The sequence below is a fragment of the Sebastes fasciatus genome, chromosome 20 (assembly GCF_043250625.1).
Source record: "Sebastes fasciatus isolate fSebFas1 chromosome 20, fSebFas1.pri, whole genome shotgun sequence".
Lineage (NCBI taxonomy): Eukaryota > Metazoa > Chordata > Actinopteri > Perciformes > Sebastidae > Sebastes > Sebastes fasciatus.
In genome coordinates, this window is record NC_133814.1 from 19885044 (window position 1) to 19906080 (window position 21037).

The following is a 21037-nucleotide window of genomic DNA, read 5'->3' on the forward strand; positions in this document are numbered from 1 at the left end:
TTGAACCACAATTCAAAAGCAACAGCTGATTTTCATTAGTTAATTTTCAGTAAATTTTTATTTATTATTACTTTTGTCAGTTTCAAGTTATTTCAGTGACCATTGTGGGGTTTTCTTTCTTTAACGGAAGAGTACCAACAATTTTGCCTACGTCTGTATATATAGATATCTATATATATCTATATATATATTATTGTGAAATACTAGATACCTGCACCTCTAACAACTGTATAAATTAAACCATCTCTTCTTGTGTTGCAGTGCTTGTAATTCATAGACACGTGCAAGCTGTGACAAGAGGGTCACCAGTAATGATTGCCTCAGTTTAAAGGATCAAAAGCCAAACACAGTTGGGAAGCAGCGTTGTGTTAGAAGGGTCTTCAGAGTCTCGCTTTTACACGTGTCTAATGCCAGCTAGACAGTGGCACAAAAATAAAGACTGGGTGATTAACTCTAAAAATTAGCCACCATAGTGTCTGAGTTTCATGCCATGTTTCCATAGTAACAATCAATGACATTAAAAGGGAAAACATGGTTTGTGAATGTTGTGGAATAAGCAATGAATGAGTCAAGGTCCACCCCTTTGTGAATATGTAGAACTGTTATTCTTCTAATGTTAATTCTTCAACAAGGCACGGCACATGTTTTCAGTTTGGAGTGAATAGAGCCTCGCACGTTGAATGTAGAGCTTGATAGGCCAAGTGTTAAAGAGTAGTCTTGCTCCGGTCACCTGGCAGATTAGTGCTGTTCAAGATAGTGAGGAACTCAACACCTACAGTATGTGTAGCCAGTAAACTAGGATGTAATGCACCTATACTCTCTCCTTCATCCTTGCTTTGTAGAAATGTTTTAAAGACACTCTTCTGCCTTTATTTATACTCATTATTTCCCCACAGAAGGTCAAATTATTCTTTGAATGAGTGCCATCATCAATTATCCAGCATAACGTTTTGCTCAGGGTGTGGAGTATTGATGCCATGACAAAGGGAGACAAATTAATGTGCCACATCTTCAGTTTTATTTTTTAAATCTATGCATACAACTAAAGACTTCTTATTCCCTCCTACACTGCAGTTAGAAAGCATTTGGACAGAGACACATTTGTTGTGTTAGCTTTGTTCTCCAGAAAGGATTTGTGTTTAATGAGTTTAATGTTCTTACTTCGAGGGTGTCTACAGAGCTGATGAAACTCCTGTCATAATGACAGCACTGCACATGTGTGCACCATGCAGCATGTTCATGCTTTGAGCTACTTGATTATTACGAGTGGTAGATCTCTCCGTGAGTACATCGAGTACATCAAGATGTAACGGCTTACAGCATAATAACTGGTGATAAAGGCTTTGAGGCGAATATAACCTTGAAAAAAAAGACTTCTTCAGATATCTCCAGGCTCCGAGACTGAATATCTAATTTGGTCGATATATTAATTGATGCATATAAGACTAAAAACAAAAAACAAATATATAATAGAGTAGAAAACTACATTAACAGAGAGAGAGTAAGACCTGGAGACGTCTGAGGATGATTTATTTTCTGCATAATGAGTACTTTAAGTATATTTTGATGCTAATAATTTCACACTTTTTAAAAAAATAATTAATAAATTAGTCCTCAAACTCATTCTTTGGAAATGTTAAAAGTTTTTGGGAACTAAAATCCAGACATTGGTATTGCCCTGCTAGTTTCCTATGAGCTAATGGTCAGGCATGGTTTTATATGATGGGATAAACTGCTTACCGAGTTCTACGTCATATTTTATATCGTAGAACAAAACGTTTAAATTCTCTTAAGCTTGTGTTAACCACAGACGTTGTTTCAGGCATCTAACTACAAACCCATTGACCTCTAGACGAAAGAACCGCAAGTGCTAAAATGCTAACTCATTTCTGGGTTTTAGGACTCATTCCTGTAGCACTCTATATCTTTATATAGCAAACAGTTAACTGCTATATTAATGCTCTGAATATCGTATAAAGCACCTTTAACAGTAAACTACACTGTATATGTGCCTTTAAGTTGTAACACATTTCATTGAAAGACCCTTTTCCTCCACAAGTATTATGTTCATGTATGAAAATATTATTAAAAATAAAGTCGCAGTAGAAAAAAAAAACAGAGGCAAGAGAGAAAACGCAGAGCCTGACATCATCATCAGTGTTTCAGCAGCTTGATGTGGGGCTGCCAACATGTCTGTCTGAAACGAACTCGGCGAGAAGCATCTGACATCACACCAGAGCCCACACGTATAAATACTGTATGAGACCGTACTCAAGCCAAGTGAGCAGCAGCTATGTTCCAGACGGGGTGTCTCCATCATGCTCTCTCTCTCACACACACACATGCTCATCACTGCACTACCACACGCCTGGCGTAGAAAACTATCTTTACATCTCCGCTTCTATTTTGGCTCTTTACCCTATAGACAGTTTCATACGTGATGTGCATCTGTCTGTTTATCGGCAACACCTCTGAGTGCTATTTCAGTGGAGATGTAATGTTGAAGACAAACAGGAAACAAGAAGCACCTTTGTTTCCCCTTAAAATTTATTAACTTAGACATTTGTTTTACAAAGAAGACAGACATTTTTATTATTGAGCGTGATGTTGTGTTTGAGTCCCAAGAGGTGGCATGGCGAGGGCAGATGGAGGCCGGGAATGTCAGGTCGATGAATGAGGTGTTAGATGGAGATCCTGGGTTGCGTTGTTGGTCACTTATTGTTGGGCTGGGCTGCGAAGTAAAGAGCCACCAGACAGTAGAGAGCGCCTCCCACAGTGAGAGCCATGGTGGTGCGGTACAGTAGCTTGTCGGGGACGCCACGCTTCAAATGAATGGGGACACCGTCCGACGTCTGGGGGGGGAGATGAAACAGGAGGGGGGAGAGTTAATGAATTATTTGGGTCAGAACACCATTTATCTTTTTCCTGTCCTTCATAACACCCAGTTTCAAACCATTTCTGCATGTTTCCCCGATGCTGTGTGTGTGCAGTGTCCTTTTTCTACATAACCATTGTCAGAATGAAAAAATATTGGAACAATTAAAATGACTTTTTAATTGTAAGTTTAATAAGAAGAAGAAGAAAGAAAAAGTTTTCTCCATTATTTAATTTGCCCTGGAAGGCCACAGTTTCTACACAGACTTCTGGTTCACGTGTCCTTCACTTTAACAAAAAAATTCCCTTGCAATTTGAAAATCGCAGCAGTCATTACTGTGATTTCCATTTGTTTGAGTGATTGCTCTGCCCAACTTCATAGTTATTTCCCTCCATGCCTCTCGTGTGATGAATACTGAAGGAGGTCATTAAGAAACGGAGGGAAATAAATATCAGTCATCGCCTGAGGCTAAAAAAATCTTCAGTGCTTTGACTGACCACTTTAACGGCTCATGAACTTTTATTCTGAGGACTTCTTTGAATTAACAAAAACGGATTCACGGTGAAGACTGTATCAGTGTCAGGTGGAAATAAATGATCTTCTTGTCACAACTATTTCAGTCTTTTTACCTGGAATAGCCTCTGGAGGTCAGGGACCCTGTTTGCTCCCATGTACTCCACCGTGGACCCGGCCTCTGACACCACCTTGGTGGGTGTGGCGAAGATCATGGTTGGGGCCTCTGCTGGCACACTCGGCTTCAGCCCCTAAACACAAATAACCAACTGGTCACAATAATGCACTTTTCTATTCAACGTCATTATCACACATGCATGAAAGCACCTTTCTTCCTATAATTTCTGAGCAGATTTATGGACGTTTATGGAGATGTATTTCTCTCCATCAGCTAAATTGTATGACATCATAAAGTTTGAATTATGTAAACAGAAATGACCACTAACCGTGATTTATCAGCCTATTTTATGTGTAGTTTGGGATTTATCCTATATTTATTTACAGTGTGAATGTGTACTTTATTTATTTTATTTTTATATTTTCATTTCTTTCTTTTTCTTCTTCCTTTTTTTTTTGTCCTTTATCCTTTTTGCATCGGCAGTGGGTGAGGGTTGGGTGGGAGGGGGCTTTCGGGGCTGTATTAATTCCCCTACCTATTTACACTTCTGTTTCATTTTCCCCTTTTCATTATTTATGTATTTATTTTTTATAAATTTTTAATCAATTTATTTATTTAAGCATTTATTTATTAATTTATTTATTTTTTGGATTTATTTTTATTTATTTAATGTTTATTTTGATTGTATGTGTTTATTTATGTATTTATGCAGTAATTATTTATTTCTGCACGTTTTTCCCTCTGCATTTCACCCTTTATTTATTTCTGTATTTTTTTCTTTATACATTTCTTTACACATTTCTGCCTCATTATGCAAATTAGTTAATTCATTTAAAAAAAATATTAAATAAATACGTAAATAAATAAAAGGGAAAATTAAACGAGAGTAAATAAATAAGATAATTAATACAAAGATAAATAAATAAAGAAGCAAATTAAAACAGAAATATAAATTTAAGTCACATTTTTATCAATGACATATTTATTCATTTATCGAGTCATTTATATATTTACTTATTTATTTATGATTTTGGAAGGTTCTGTCCTCCATAGCACCCACCTTGGGTCTGAAAATGACTGGGAGACGGGGAAAATGAAATCTGACATATGAAAACGCAGAGGCACTGAAAGCAGATTATTTTTAAATGCCATTTAAGAGGAAGCCTAACTAAAAATGTTAACAGCAGGGAATCATCTTTGTGCATTAAACCAGAAATACAGACATAATTCCCTTTGAGTAGTTGTAGCCTCACCTGTTGTTATTACAGAGGGACATGTGCTACGCTGTGCAAGATGCTGAGGGATAATAAATAGCGAAAATGCAAAGGAGAAGAACAAAAACGCTGCCTTGTATGGTGGGGGTCCCTTCACCTTTATCTAAACACATACAGGTAAGGCAGACTGGAAATTCTACATTGTCTGAAGGTGTGACTCCAAGTGTGAATGTTGTTGTAAATTTTTTTTTTAACCTTTACAAACTAACATCCTTTCTATACCTGCCTTTGTGTGAGGAGACCCGGGCAAGATGAGTTGAGGTCACATGACCAGCTTTAACGGTGATAATTAAGTGGGAAACGCTGCAGTTGTCATAGTGCTGCGTCAACAACTGCTGGTAAAGGTGAGATTTTCTATTACTCTACTATATCAGGGATCAGCAATTAGGTTTAGGTGGCTGGCTGTCTGTTTAGGAAGCGCTTGACTTGATATGCAGCTTTTCTTTGAACGGAGCACGAATTTTAAATGTCAAGATGGCAGACGATCGTGATCTTTTAATTGTGGGAAGCCAAAATTGTGATCGCAATTAATATTTGATTAATTGTGCAGCCCTAACTACAGGCCTCTGAAAATAAAAATGGAAAACCACTTTAACTTAAAATGTTCCAGATACAAAAGTCACAACAAACTATTAAGATGTCATCATTCCCCACCAAACAAACTACCTAAAAAGATTTAATAAGGGATTAAGAACTGGATTCAGATTAGAAAAAATTTTATCGAACCCCATCCTTACTAAGATGAATGCTCAATTGGCAAAAAATGACTGTGTTGCAGTAAGAGACTATAGATGCAATTGTCTGGTTATCCACACACTATAAACAGCGGCCTGCTTCACTTGTGGTTGAATAGAAGTATTGTTGTTGACACAAATCTGTTCTGGTCAAAGCAGCTAAATTATGTTATATATATGTTATTCATCTGATAAGTTTATTAGACTTCATCTCACACCTATGGGCTGTTCAGACAGCCTGCTTCTCTTCCCTTTGGGGCATCAGATGCATTGAGGGATTTACATGAGCCTTGCAATTACATTATCAGCAGGAGATTAAGCACCATTTTAACAATGTAGCTGGTCAATGGGGAGCCGATTACGACAGTCCCGTTCGATTTATTACTCAAGACGGCTATCACACTCCTCACTGTAAGACATAGGAAGGTTCGTTGGTCATCTCTGATATCTAGAAGAGATTTTTTCTCACAGTTTTCTGACATTTTATAGAACAAATGACTAATCGATTATTCAAGAAAATAAAAATATTTGTTAGTTGCAGCCTTAGAAATAAATGTAGTGTAGTAAAAAAAAAATAGTTTTCTCCGGTGAAATGCAGTGGAGTGCAATTATAAAGTAGCATGAAAGGGAAATACTAGAGTAACATACAAATGCAGTTTCTTGGACTTTAGTTAACTACTTTAGTTACATTCCACCTAAGACATTATTAATGTTGCAGGCTATTTGTTTCTTGAATAAGTGACTTCCATACTGAGACACAGGAGAGCTTGAAGGCAGCCTATAATCCACTATCATAGAAGAACAAGGAGGCAGGAGGGGTGATAATAAAGGTCACATCTGGCAGATGCTCGGAGAGGCCATTGATTTTCACAATTGGCTGTAAAGTCACATGAAAGCCGGATCCCCCATAACCTTTCAAAATAAAAGGTTAAATAAAGCTTCTGCATAATGAGTACTTTTGGTACTTTAAATAGAATATATTTTGATGCTAATACTTTTACCTTGGCTAAGTACAACTTTAATACAGAACTTTAACTTGTAATCACATATACTGTTTTATAATTAGTGATGCATTCATGTGTAAGCTACATTACTTTAATGTTGCAGCTGGTAGGCCTAAATGTGGGGCTAATTTAATTACTTTATATAGCCTACTGCTGGGTAGCTTAACCTGTAATGATATATCATGATGTATTAGTTGATTTATATTTTGTATTAATAATCTAAATCTGAAGTAACGTTAGTAACTAAAGCTGTCAAATAAATGTAGTGGAGTACAAATTAGGCTAAAAAAAGAAGTTTATTCAAGTGTGCTATTAGTATACTTCTTTTAAACTTAAAATAAGAGAGTATACTTTCAGTTTAATTTTTATGTACTTATCAGAGATATACTCAAAAATTACACTTAAGTATACTTGGCTTATACTGAAACGTATACAGAAAAGTATATTTGGCTAAGTACTATAAGTTCACTTAAGAAAACCTAAGTGTACTTAAGTATACTTATAAGTATACTTGCATTAAAAACTAGTAAACTAATAGTTTACTGAGAGTATACTGTACAGTGTTCTTTCATAAACTAAAGAATGGGCTACAAGTATATAACTAGTAAACTAACAGTATACCTATAAGTTCACTTGTAGTATGTAAACTAGTTGTATACTCAAAGTTTACTACTCTTACATTTACATTTAAACTAAAAAGTGGGCCAATTTAGTCCCTAGAAGTATTGAAGTAGTACACTTACAAGTATACTACTAGTACATTGATATTAGTATACTTATTACATACAGTGTACTTGGGAATATATTTAAAGTATACTTAAGTTTACTTCATAAAATAAACTTTAAGTATACTTCTTTTTTTGCAAGGGTTATTTGCCTCCAAAATGTAGAAGTTTAAGTAGCATAAAATGGAAACCCTACTCTTACATTTAAAGTATACTTTCAAAGAAAGAAAGGACATTGCCTCTTTTATTGTGTGTCTGAAAGATTTCCAACGTTAGATTACTACAGATGACTTTATGCGACACACAGCTGGTTCAGGTGAAGAACGTTGTAACGTTAGTTGCAGCCTTAGAAATAAATGTAGTGTAGTAAAAAATATATTTTTTCCCTGGTGTAATGCAGTGGAGTGCAAGTATAAAGTAGCATGAAAGGGAAATACTAGAGTAAAATACAAATACAGCATATTGGACTTTAGTTAAGTATTTTAGTAACATTCCACCAAAGACAATATTAATGTTACAGGCTATTTTTTTCTTGAATAAGTGACTTCCATACTGAGACGCAGGACAGCTTGAAGGCAGCCTATAATCCAATATCATAGAGAAACAACAAGGAGGCTGGAGCGGTGATAATGAAGGTCACATCTGGCTATTGATTTTCACAATTGGCTGTAAAGTCACATGAACCCCATAACCTTTCAAAATAATGGTTAAATAAAGGTTCTGCGATAAGGTAGTGATGAAAAAAAGGGGAATTACATTTTCAAAGAAAGAAAGGACATTGGTTCTTTATTGTGTGTCTCAAAGATTTCTAGATTACTTAATAAAACAACTACAGGTGACTTTATGCGACACACAGCTGGTTCAAGTGAAGAACTACCGTGTACTAAGACTGGAAACTACCGTTAATAACCGTTATTTTTCAGCAGATAAAACACGTCAAGGAGAATCACACCAACTGAAAAAAAGTATATTTGGCTAAGTACTATAAGTTCACTTAAGAAAACTTAGTAAACTTGCATTAAAAACTATTAAACTAGTAGTTTACTGAGAGTATACTTTAAAGTGTTCTTTCATAAACCAAAGAAAATGGGCTACAAGTATATAACTAGTAAACTAACAGTATACCTATAAGTTCACTTACGTAAGTAAACTAGTTGTATACTCAAAGTTTACTACTCTTACATTTACTTAAAAGTATATTTTTAAAAACTAAAAAGTGGGCCAATTTAGTCCTTAGAAGTATTGAAGTAGTGCACTTACAAATATACTACTAGTACATTGATATTAGTATACTTATTACATACAGTATACTTGGGAATATACTTAAAGTATACTTAAGTTTACTTCATAAAATAAACTTTAAGTATACTTCTTTTTTGCAAGGGTTATTTGCCTCCAAAATGTAGAAGTTTAAATAGCATTAAATGGAAACCCTACTCTTACATTTAAAGTATACTTTCAAAGAAAGAAAGGACATTGCCTCTTTTATTGTGTGTCTCAAAGATTTCTAGATTACTTAATAAGAAAACTAAAGGTGACTTTATGCGACACACAGCTGGTTCAGGTGTTCAGATAACTAGTAAACTAACAGTATACCTATAAATTCACAGTATGTAAACTAGTTGTATACTCAAAGTATACTTAAAAGTATACTTTTATAGTACATTTACAAGTATACTACTAGTACATTGATATTAGAATACTTATTACATACAGTATACTTGGGAATATACTTAAAGTATACTTAAAATAAACTTTAATTATACTTCTTTTTTGCAAGGGTTATTTGCCTTAACTAGTAAACTAACAGTATACCTACTGTATAAGTTCACTTGTAGTATGTAAACTAGTTGTACACTCAAAGTTTACTACTCTTACATTTAAAGTATACTTTTATAAACTAAAAAGTGGACCAATTTAGTCCCTAGAAGTATTGAAGTAGTACACTTACAAGTATACTACTAGTACATTGATATTAGTATACTTATTACATACAGTATACTTGGGAATATACCTAAAGTTTACTTCATAAAATAAACTTTAAGTATACTTCTTTTTTGCAAGGGTTATTTGCTTATAAAACTAGTAAACTAACAGTATACCTATAAATTCACTTGTAGTATGTAAACTAGTTGTATACTCACACATTTAAAGTATACTTTCAAAGAAAGAAAGGACATCACCTCTTGATTGTGTGTCTCAAAGATTTCTAGATTACTTAATTAAAAGAAACTACAGATGACTTTATGCAGCTGGTCACCAAATCCCACCACGTGTGCGAGTTAATATACGTGTTGTATGTTTATCTAACTGCCCTGTAGATGTTTAGATATGTTAAAGTGTGTATATGTTCTCTACCGTCGCAGTACTGATCCACTAACACAGTGATATAATGAAGGTCATCTCCCCGGTTAAAGACTCGCTCTGTCACCTCCACGCCGCGCTCCGTCTCACCTGAGGGCTGTAGGCGGCCGCGGGACCAGATCCCGTCAGTTTCTGGGTGAAACCGCTGAACTTGTAGTACATTTTCCTGCTGAAGGACGAAAACAAGGTGTCTTCACAACAAAATCAGCCGGGCAAGGGTCTTCCTGCTGAAACCATCGAGGGAAGTGACGTCAGTAGTCAGCTGCCTCGACGCTGCCTGTTTAAAATTCTAATGGCCTGCTGGAGGTGGAGTTGTGCAACACTAAAGGGATGTAAAACATGTAACTAAGTACATTAACTCAAGTACTGTACTCAAGCACAGTTTGAGGTACTTGTACTTTGCTTGAGTGTTTCCATTTAGTTGGATAATAATGATAATTTATTCAGAAAATAATGCACACAGTGCACTTTCATAGACTAAGCTACTGGAGTTACCCTGCACTATGTCTCTTCTGCACTATATTCACTTTTAACAGTCTCTTCTGCACTATACTCATTTTAACAGTCTCTTCTGCACTATATTCATTTTAACAGTCTCTTCTGCACTATACTCATTTTAACAGTCTCTTCTGCACTATACTCATTTTTAACAGTCTCTTCTGCACTATATTCACTTTTAACAGTCTCTTCTGCACTATACTCATTTTTAACAGTCTCTTCTGCACTATACTCACTTTTAACAGTCTCTTCTGCACTATATTCACTTTTAACAGTCTCTTCTGCACTATACTCACTTTTAACAGTCTCTTCTGCACTATATTCACTTTTAACAGTCTCTTCTGCACTATACTCATTTTTAACAGTCTCTTCTGCACTATATTCACTTTTTAACAGTCTCTTCTGCACTATACTCATTTTTAACAGTCTCTTCTGCACTATACTCATTTTTAACAGTCTCTTCTGCACTTTACTCATTTTAACAGTCTCTTCTGCACTATATTCACTTTTAACAGTCTCTTCTGCACTATACTCATTTTTAACAGTCTCTTCTGCACTTTACTCATTTTAACAGTCTCTTCTGCACTATATTCACTTTTAACAGTCTCTTCTGCACTATATTCACTTTTTTAATAGTCGTGTATCACAGCTGTTACTCTGCACTTTATTCCGTTTTAACAGTTTTCTTCATCTCTTTGTATTTTTATATCTGGTATATTTTTTTGTACTTTGCACTACTAACTTTTTTACTGCCTTTTTATTAACATGTTTTGCACTATGGTACTGTGATGCTGGAAACTTGAATTTCTTTCGGGATCAATAAAGTTACTATCTATCTATCTATTTTATGCTACTTAAACTTCTACATTTTGGAGGCAAATAACCCTTGCAAAATAGAAGTATACTTCAAGTTTATTTTATGAAGTAAACTTAAGTATACTTTAAGTACATCCCCCAAGTATACTGTATGTAATAAGTATACTAATATCAATGTACTAGTAGTATACTTGTAAGTGCACTACTTCAATACTTCTAGGGACTAAATTGGCCCACTTCTTAGTATAAAAGTTTACTTTTAAGTATACTTTAAATGTAAGCGTTGTAAACTTTGAGTACAACTAGTTTACATACTACAAGTGAACTTGTATAACTACTAGTTATATACTTGTAGCCCATTTTTTTAGTTTATGAAAGTACACTTAACAGTATACTCTCAGTAAACTACTAGTTTAATGGTTTTTGATGCAAGTATACTTATATGTTTTCTTAAGTGAACTTATAGTACTTAGCCAAATATACTTTTCTGTATACTTTTCAGTATAAGTCAAGTATTCTTAAGTATAATTTTGTTAAGTATATCTCTGATAAGTACGTAAAAATTAAACTGAAAGTATACTCTCTTATTTTAAGTTTAAAAGAAGTATACTAATAGCACACTTGAATAAACTTCTTTTTTGTAGCCTAATTTGTACTCCACTACATTTATTTGACAGCTTTAGTTACTAACGTTACTTCAGATTTAGATTATTAATACAAAATATAAATCAACTAATACATCATGATATATCATTACAGATTAAGTTACCCAGCAGTAGACTATATAAAGTAATTAAATTAGCCCCACGTTTAGGCCTACCAGCTGCAACATTAAAGTAATGTAGCCTACACATGAATGCATCACTAATTATAAAACAGTATACAATATATGTGATTGTGAAATGGGCCATTCTGCATAATAAGTACTTTTGGTACTTTAAGTAGACTATATTAATGCAGAACTTTAACTTGTAACTGAGTATTTTTACACGTTAGTATTGTTGCTTTTACATAAGTAAAAGTTTGAGTAGCGTACTTCTAGTAACTGTACTTTCTGCTGTGATTTATGTGTTTTGGCTTTGTGGATCCATCATAGGAAATAGTTAAATTTCAAGGATGTAGGTTTGGGTTTCAGAAGTGGGGGGATGCAATGAAGTCATGGGTTCTTCAACCCAAAAAAATATAAAGTTTAATTAATGAACTTAACATTATAGAGACCTAATACTTAAGATAATGATGGATAAATGATCATAATAATGTTGAAAAGGAGCATTATTTACTGCCTTATCTTTGAATGTTAACTCTCGCACCATTGGAGATTATTACAGTATAATCCCACATTGTCAGGTGTAAATTAAAATATTTCAGGGATTGTTTTCCTGAAAAATATACAGAGGAAAGTAGGCATATTTTTTCAGCCCTGAATATTTTCTGCCGGTCTTCCCTTCTTTCCTCAAAAAGGTCCATCGATCAGAAGATTAGAGCAGCGTGATTAAAAACAAAACAGGATTTTCTCCATCCCCAGTGGAAGTTACACCCTTGTAAATGCATTACTTGAAACTGAAAACACTAATGCATTTTTACTTTTTAGTCAGTCTGAATCCTACTTGACCTGCATGAATTAAAATGTTCACGTCAAACCACTTACCTGCTTTTTAAAATTCTATTATGCGAGCGTATAAGTGATGCTATTTTCTCATTCATGACAGGAATATGAAAACATACTGTGTGTTGTGAGCATCTTTGTCCACATGTGATTTTCTCTGCCTCCCTCCCCCAGGCTGAGTTCACTTGTATTCACTGCATGTTTTGTACTGTGTTACATAAAAAGAGCTTTTTAAGAAAAGGTTTTTCAAATGTAAATCCAGAACGTCCCCGGAGACTAAGTGACCATCTGGACCGTCATATTTCAGCTGGGACCACTTTGGTCCCAGCTGAAATATCTCAACATCTGTTGGATTGCCATGAAATTTTGGTACAAATATTCATGGTCCCCGGATGAATCCTACTGACTCTGGTGATCCCCTGACTTTTTCAATCATGACGTCTCAGCCCCTTTTTATAGCATCAAATAACTAATTAAAACCAAACTTATCAGAAAAATGAACACTTGAACATACATCAGCGTGATAAGAACTACCTGAAATGACAGAAACCATCTCTGGGAAAAATGTATATGACGTGTACTTTGACTTTTTAGTTTGGTTCAAGTCCCATCCGCTAACATGGATGAGGCGGGGTTTATGATCTATACTGCAGCCAGCCACCAGGGGGCAATCCAGATGTTTTGGCGTCACTTTTGGGGAGCTGTCATGTCGTCCATCTTTATATACAGTCTATGGTTTACAACAACAACATTCATACATAGAGAGGGGGTGACAAACTAACAGACATTTTAGTTAGTTTTTCCTTAAATTTGTCACCCATGTATCTATTTTTTTTTAATTTACTGTAGGTGCATATAATACTGAATGAGCTGAAACACAAGCCTTAAGAGCTCATTGACAGATGTGCAACATGCATTAAAAAGTCTGAGCCCCTGAGAATGGAGCAGCAGCCGTTTGGCTCTTACAACAGTACTTTGTGAACTAGACCGTGGCATGATGTTCACCCCAGCGTGAATCTGTTGAGTGCACCGAATGTCCTCGCCAACGGGCTCAGGTGTTCCTCACATTGAATGCTATGTTCCACCGCCTGCAGGAGGCCCAGAGGTGTAGGATGTCAAAACTGTTGAATTATCAAGCTCCATCTGCCAAAAAGGCCTCATCCATTTATCACCTCTCGATGTCATACTGTGTGGCTTTAACTAGTTCAGAAGAAAGTTATATAAGGGGGGACAATACAAATGCATTAAGGCAATTATGTTGATGTAATATTAGAGTAAAAGGTTTTAACAGAGGGGATTTTCAGATATCTCTTTTTATCATTCCATAAATCAAGTCAACGGCCATAAAAAAATCAATTTTCGCCAAGTTTTTAGGAATTACATGTTCTATAAATCAGGCTATGAATGATATATGAACAACCCCCTCTGTAAAAACCTTCAGAATATAGATGGGAATGAAACTGGAAAGTTTAGTGTAAAGTTTAGTGCTACTGAAGTGGAGATTTCTGACTCAGATTGAGAAAAACCTTTAAAGTTATGTACTGTAAAAATCCATATATTTTGCAAGACACTGCAGAGGAATAGGGTAAAGAATTTTAAGTAATAGATATCACTGTGAAACTTCCCCAGTTGATTACTGACATTAAGATAATTATTTTTTGTACTACACATTTTCTGAAATGTTATGTTTAAATATGCGCTAATTTACATACATTTCTACAACAGAAATCTGAACATTGAATAAAGCCAGGTTCAGAATTCTTGTTTCATTTTGTTGACATATTAGAGTCAAAGGTTTTTACAGAGGGGATTTGGGATATTTTTTTTCATCAGTCCATAAATCAGAAAATACTGTCAACATTCATAAACAAAAATCTATTTTCACCACGTTTCTAGGAATAAAATGTTGTATAAATCAGGCTATGAATGATATATGAACAAACCCCTCAGTAAAAACCTTCAGAATATAGATAGGAGTGAAAATTGAAAGTTTGGTGTATGTAAGTTTTACTGAAGTAGAGATTTCTTACTCAGAGTGAGAAAAAACTTTAAAATATGGACTGTAAAATTCCATACATTTTGCAAGACACTGCAGGGGGATAGGGTAGAAATATACTTCTACTAATGCTACTAACTAATAGATATCACCATATGCAATTAACTTTTGGGGAATTTAGGAAAAATCTACAGACGCAAATAGACAAAGTAGTAAAATAAACACCTAAATGTGTATTGTTCATGTTTTCTTTCCACTGGAAGAAAGAAAGAAGACGCAAAATAGCACAAAATCTCAAAATTGATCAGTGCCTGAAAAAATGATGTTTTTGCCTGAGGTGTCTCGTCTAGGAATAAGTGGAAGCAGATGATGGAGTCTGATAACTCTTCAATTTCACCATTTTTATGGTACAGTCTGATTTGTAATAAGCAATTACACATTCACAGACATTTTGCTCAGAGACATTTTATTATAAAAGCTCATACATTAATCACATTAATTATAAGTTCATAGTCGACTGATGAAAAGGTTTTTGATTGATGGTTTCATTCAGGCCTGGCCAAAACCCACTGGGCTATGAGCTATGTTGGGAAAGTACGCGTTGTAGGCAAGGTGGTAAAATATTCTCTAATTTTTATGACTACTTAAAAAGCACATTGATAACACAACAACGATAGTGAGATGTGTACTGTCTACAATACGTACTAAACTCATACAAGGCTGCAAAGTTGATGAGGAAATAACAAATCTAAACTTTAAATTCAAGGACCGACGGATAATTAAGACTCATTCATTTTTTTATTTTTGCAACAGAAGAGCTTGATGTGTGCATGTGTGTGTAAAGCGAGGACAGTTGATTGCAACAGGAGGAAGAGGAGAGGAGATGCAGAGAAAGACTGTTGTGTGGGAGAGGTGTTGACTTGTTTGTTTTGGATCATGTGTCTCTTCCACAAATCATATCATCTTGGCAAACGACGGGCAGTGCAAACATGTCTGAATCATGAATGTCAGAGTTTTTTTCCACTCGTTTTTCTTTTTTTCCCGGAAATTTCAACGAATCCTGTGATGTATTTTTCCCATCTAATCGCACTAAGGCTGCGTGCCAGCCAGGAGTTGTGTGCGTGGATGTGGCCTATATTTGTGTGCACACAAAAATCAACCATTATGATTGACATGTTGGAGGATGGAGGGTTGCCTTGGAGACACAGAAACACAAAATGCCTCGCATTCACTCGCAAATGGAGAAAACAAGCACTCTCGCCTCCTTCTATTCATTCTTTGTGCTCACGGTTTGCTCCACATTCTGTCATCTCTCGTCCCAGAATCTTTTATCCACCATTTCACGCTCCATCTGCGCTGTCATATCCGTCACACCTTTATTTGTCTGCCACCTTATAGTCCGCTGACCCGTCTCCATATTTCATTTTCCCTGGCTTAAAACCACTCCTTCACACTAAGCCCTCTGTGCACCCCTTGTGCATCCCCACTTCACTTCTATATTTCACAGGTTTGACAGAAAGCATGTAGGTCACACATCGATCTTGTGTAACTTGTGCCATCTGGGTGCAAAGCTTAGACAAAGTGAAAAGCCAGACAAACAAACACACAGCACTGGATGCATCGTAGAGGAAAAAAAGCAGTCGTCTCTACAAATGTTGTAGCCATGGGAATACAGTGTAAACAGCAGCCGCCGTCAAAACTGGATTATTTATTCCTGTTCCTTCTGTCCAAGTGGTGTTGTTAAGGAGGCGGGGAGCAGAGCATGCTGGTTGAAGACGATGATTGGAGATCATCAACGCAACAGGACATAAAATCAGGTGCAGCTCAGGCAGGAAACGAGGCACCAAATTGATCACAAGGGGATCAGCGGGTTTGTTGAGTTTCTCGCTGATGTGTTGTATAAATGTTCATTGCACTATCTCCACTGACAGGCTGCGTGCGTAACTGGCCGAGCTGAGTTTGAGTTCATGGTAGCATTGTACAAAACTGTGGTAGATGAACGTGATGGGCAGCGCCAAGAGAACAATGCTGCTCACTACACACATCCGCCCGAGCACCCGTCCCCCAATTGTCACAGGGTAAACATCCCCGTACCCCACTGTAGTCATGGAGATGATGACCCACCAGGCGTCCGTTGGGATGCTGTTGTAATCCGGGTTCTTTGCTCCCAAGTCCAAGCCGTGCACCAGCAACTGGATTAACTGCGCCTGTGTGTGTGTTCAATTATTTATTCCTGTTCTTCTGTCCAAGTGGTGTTGTTAAGGAGACGGGGAGCAGAGCATGCTGGTTGAAGACGATGATTGGAGATCATCAACACAACAGGCAGGAACTAGACAGGCCAAATAAAATCAGGTGCAGCTCAGGCAGGAAACGAGGCACAAAGTTGATCACAGGGGGATCAGCGGGTCCACTGGTTTGTTGAGGCAGGACCAAAGATGTTTTGGTATAAATGTTCACTTCAGCATCTCCACTGACAGGCTGCGTGCGTATCTGGCCGAGCGGAGTTTGAGTTCATGGTAGCACTGTACAAAACTGTGGTAGATGAACGTGATGGGCAGCGCCAAGAGAACAATGCCGCTCACTACGCACATCCCCCCGAGCACCCGTCCCCCAACTGTCACGGGGTACACGTCCCCGTACCCCACTGTAGTCATGGAGATGATGACCCACCAGGCGGCCGCCGGGATGCTGGCGTAATCCGGGTTCTTCACTCCCAAGTCCAAGCCGTACTCCAGCAGCTGGGCCAGAGCGCTGTATATCGCCATGGCGACGAAGACAAACACCATCAGCATGACCATCTCCCGGTAGCAGCGCGTGAGCGTCATCCCCAGCGTCTGCAGGCCCAGGAAGTGCCTGGCCAGCTTCATGAGCCAGAACACTCGCAACATCCTCAGCACCCGCAGTATGACCCCGGCGACCCCGAGCCCGGCGCCCGGCATCCCCGCCCGGGCCAACGCCATGGTGATGTAGTAAGGGGTGATGGCGATCACGTCGATGATGTTCAGCGGCCGGCGGAGGAACTCCCACTTGCTTCTGGCCACCAGAAAGCGCATCATGCACTCTGCAGTGAACCAGCCGATACACACTGTCTCCACTATCCTACAGAGGGGAGAGCAGAGGAGAAAAATGAGCCGTAAACAGGAAATGACAGAGAGATACGGATGATATGAGACACTGTTTGACTAATGTGAAGAAGAAGGAAGCAAAGGGGGTGATGTGAATTATGGGAAACAAGGAGGACATCTGACGCAATTCAGGGTTGACACGAGTAAACAAAGACAGAAGGAACGATATACAGTAAGGACAGAAGAGGGAGGGATTAAAACCCCTCAAAGAGAGACACAAGCATGATTACCCCCCATTGATTAGCACAGCAAAGGCAATCAAACTGAATTAGAGTGAGGTGGTGCTTGTATTCGACATAGAAGCAATCAGGCCCAGCTAATAGCACACAGAGCCTAAGGATAACTATGTCAGCACAATTAGACAACAAAACCAAATTATAGAGCAACTGAGGGAATTGCATCATCTTCTGGCAATCGGAATCATGTTGACCCCGAGCATAAACTACACTTTTTAGTGATTACCTAACCACTGTGGCCGATCCAAAACTATATCCAGCCTGAGTGAACATAACCCGGCCTTATATAGAGAGAAAGGCTGCCTCGGGCTTCCTGGAAAGGACAAGCTGTGCAAAAACATAATGTGGAAAGAGAGGTGCTCTTTTTCACCTTGCATCCAAAAAGACAAAATAACCATCAAGCAGTATAGACAGAAGGTGATTCCTGTAATTCCTTTTTGTTTGCTTACCCTAATAGATAATCCCTCAGTGCACCTTCTACTCTCAACTCATTACCCGCTGGAATATTATGAAGCCTATCTGTCATTTACCCGATATGTTTGTCCTTCTTGTGTACTGTGCAGTGTACACTAACCAAGCCAATAAAGATATTCAAATGAATTGTGAAGAGGAGGGGGAAGAGGCGCATGCAGGAGGAAGACAGGGTGTTCTGTGTGTTAACACTTTTTGTAGATAATATGGATTGTTTATTGATTTGGCTTCCTTGGGAGCTTGTCTGACATGTGAGGATCCTACTGTTTAATGTTGTATTGACCACTAAAGACAAGGATAGATCTAACTAATGAGTGTTTTCTATCATGGTTTTAAATATATTGCTTTAAAGTAACAGTTGATTTTGTTTACCCCTTAAATAGTAGAAAGAAATATCATATTGGGGCTAAAAAAAACGCTGGGAAATGACATCCATACATCAACCTTCTGGGTATAAATGGATAGTGCGCAATGAGTTTTTTTGTTTTTTTTTAAACAGAGTTTATTTCTGAATTTTGTTAATACAACTCTGACAATCCATTGCACAAACATGTTTGGACTGATAGATATCACACCCAACCATGACAATACCCAGAGGGCACTCAAAAAAAACAAGTGTACAAAAATGAATATAAATAAATAAATAAAATAAAATAAATAAACAAATATAACGTCAAATATATACACACATATCCTCTATCCATATCCATATATATATATATATATATATATATATATATATATATATATATATACATACATTTATACACACATACACATATACATATATATACACATACACATACATACACACATACATATACATACATACACATACATCAAACTTTAATCAGCCAAAAAGTTATCTGAGTCTAAGGAGTCAACAAGACTAAGGAAAGGTTGCCAAATCAATGAAAACTTGTCGGCTGACCCCTTAATAGTATACCGCATTTTCTCCAACTTAATAAAATATAACATATCTCTGAGCCATTGTGCAAATGTTGGAGGGTTGCAATCTTTCCATCTAATCAAAATTTGTGCGCAATAGTGTGCAATGAGTTTGACCGCTGCCTTGAACACATGAATGTATGAGATTCCCAAGTGTTTATTTATTTATTTGTCTTTATGTTGAGCTCCTGGCATGAAGTCGCTGACTTTTACGCACCAGATTTTAGACCAAGTTCTAAAATCTGGTGCGTAAAAGTCAGAATTTCTAAACATTTAAGCAGCATCCTCATGAAAGAACCCTCCAAACTTACTTGTGCTCCTCCACAATATTCCTCTTGGCAGTGTCCCAATCCGGCAGCGTGCTCGCACACAGCATAATCATGGAAACCAGCACAAAGATCACAGACACAGACGCCACAAGCTGCGCCAAAAGCGACGAGTTGGGCTCCTCGAAGGTCATGCGCGTCTTCTCCATCCATTTGGCGCGTCCGGTGAGCGCAATCCGGTGCACCGGCTCCACCACCGAGCTCTGCCGGGACTCGTCCAAGATGATGTCCACCTCGGACAGATCATCCAGTCCGATCTCGGATATCCTGTCGTCCAGGCGCTTCTGGCAACACGTGTCCAAGTGCACGCTCTCCAAACCCCAGTAGAGCATCTCAGTGTAGAAGGACAGCTCGCACACACCGGGCACGAACCGGAGTTTACCGGAGCGCACGTACAGCATGATGAAGACGAACGCCTGCGCGTGGCGGTCGAAGAAGAACTCGTTCCGGTCTCGGTCGTAGTCGTCGCAGAGTTCTAGAGCCTCTTTCTCGCTCGCGCAGGCATGCAGGCGGCTCACGCGCCGGAGAGGGAAATCCTTGATCACGTCTCTGGTGAAGGCGTACCGGGTTCCTCCCACGTTCAGTACGCAGATGCTCTTTCCGAACTTCATCTTGCGTCAACATGTAAAACTATAACTTATCTTCTTCCATCACTTGGACACTTTGTTGTGGGTGTCCACGGTGTCCCCCTGTGGAGATGTCCTCTGATGCGCTGAGCTCCTGTGGCTGCTGGATGGGGATGGAAACTCTCCTCTCCTCTCCTCTCGTCTCTGTGCAGCCTGTAGAAAGAGACTCTCCACTCCAGTCAGGGCGAGCCAATCCCATCAATGATGTCACATGCGCGCGCGCACGGACGCACGCACTGAGAGAGAGAAACTCATACAGGGAAACGCACAAACTAGAGGCATAAAAAATTTTGAGATACTATACTATGACTTTTTTATTTTACTTTTTTCGACATACTATTCTATGACTTTTTTAAAAACATTTGACATATTATACTATGACTTTTTTTTTTTACTTTTTTCGACATACTATACTATGACTTTTTTTTTTACTCTTTTCTACATACTATACTATGACTTTTTTTACTTTTACTTTTTTCTACATACTTTACTATGACTTTTTCTTTTTCAACATACTATACTATGACTTTTTATTTTTCGACATACTATACTATGACTTTTTTTGTACATACTATACCATGACTTCTTTCAATATACTACTGTATACTATAACTTTTTTTTAATATTTTTTCAACATACTATAAAAAACAATATCAATACTAATACTACAAATAATAATAATAATGATGAAAACATAATCAATACTACTACCAATAATACAAAACAATACTACTACTACTAATAATAAAAACGATACTAATAATAATAATAATAATAAAAAC

At 37.4% G+C, this 21037-nt stretch overlaps 2 protein-coding genes and 1 long non-coding RNA gene across 3 annotated transcripts; all 3 read right to left on the bottom strand.

Moving 5' to 3' along the window:
• Positions 1-2529: 2529 nt before the first annotated feature.
• cox7a2l (cytochrome c oxidase subunit 7A2 like) lies at positions 2530-9857 on the bottom strand. The gene is made up of 3 exons (XM_074619724.1): positions 9698-9857; positions 3505-3639; positions 2530-2852 (listed from the first exon to the last, which is right to left on the bottom strand). The coding sequence occupies exons 1-3, from the start codon at positions 9767-9769 to the stop codon at positions 2712-2714; spliced, it is 348 nt and encodes a 115-aa protein (XP_074475825.1). The 5' UTR covers positions 9770-9857; the 3' UTR covers positions 2530-2711.
• On the bottom strand, positions 4158-9691 carry LOC141758375 (uncharacterized). Its single transcript, XR_012591866.1, has 3 exons — positions 9427-9691; positions 7192-7963; positions 4158-7150 (listed from the first exon to the last, which is right to left on the bottom strand). It is a non-coding gene; the product is annotated as an uncharacterized LOC141758375 (long non-coding RNA).
• A 5115-nt stretch (positions 9858-14972) lies between the features above and the next one.
• kcng3 (potassium voltage-gated channel, subfamily G, member 3) lies at positions 14973-20723 on the bottom strand. The gene is made up of 2 exons (XM_074620214.1): positions 19615-20723; positions 14973-17622 (listed from the first exon to the last, which is right to left on the bottom strand). The coding sequence occupies exons 1-2, from the start codon at positions 20238-20240 to the stop codon at positions 16977-16979; spliced, it is 1272 nt and encodes a 423-aa protein (XP_074476315.1). The 5' UTR covers positions 20241-20723; the 3' UTR covers positions 14973-16976.
• Positions 20724-21037: the final 314 nt, after the last annotated feature.

What these genes read in the sequence shown, in the direction of transcription:
- cox7a2l (XM_074619724.1), bottom strand. Translation starts at nt 9,769, where the DNA reads ATGTACTACAAGTTCAGCGGTTTCACCCAGAAACTGACGGGATCTGGT. An exon ending in CGGCCGCCTACAGCCCTCAG is followed by an intron (nt 3,640 to 9,697) that starts GTGAGACGGAGC and finishes ATTTGTGTTTAG; the next exon opens with GGGCTGAAGCCGAGTGTGCC. An exon ending in ACCTCCAGAGGCTATTCCAG is followed by an intron (nt 2,853 to 3,504) that starts GTAAAAAGACTG and finishes CTCCCCCCCCAG; the next exon opens with ACGTCGGACGGTGTCCCCAT.
- kcng3 (XM_074620214.1), bottom strand. Translation starts at nt 20,240, where the DNA reads ATGAAGTTCGGAAAGAGCATCTGCGTACTGAACGTGGGAGGAACCCGG. An exon ending in AATATTGTGGAGGAGCACAA is followed by an intron (nt 17,623 to 19,614) that starts GTAAGTTTGGAG and finishes TCCCCTCTGTAG; the next exon opens with GATAGTGGAGACAGTGTGTA.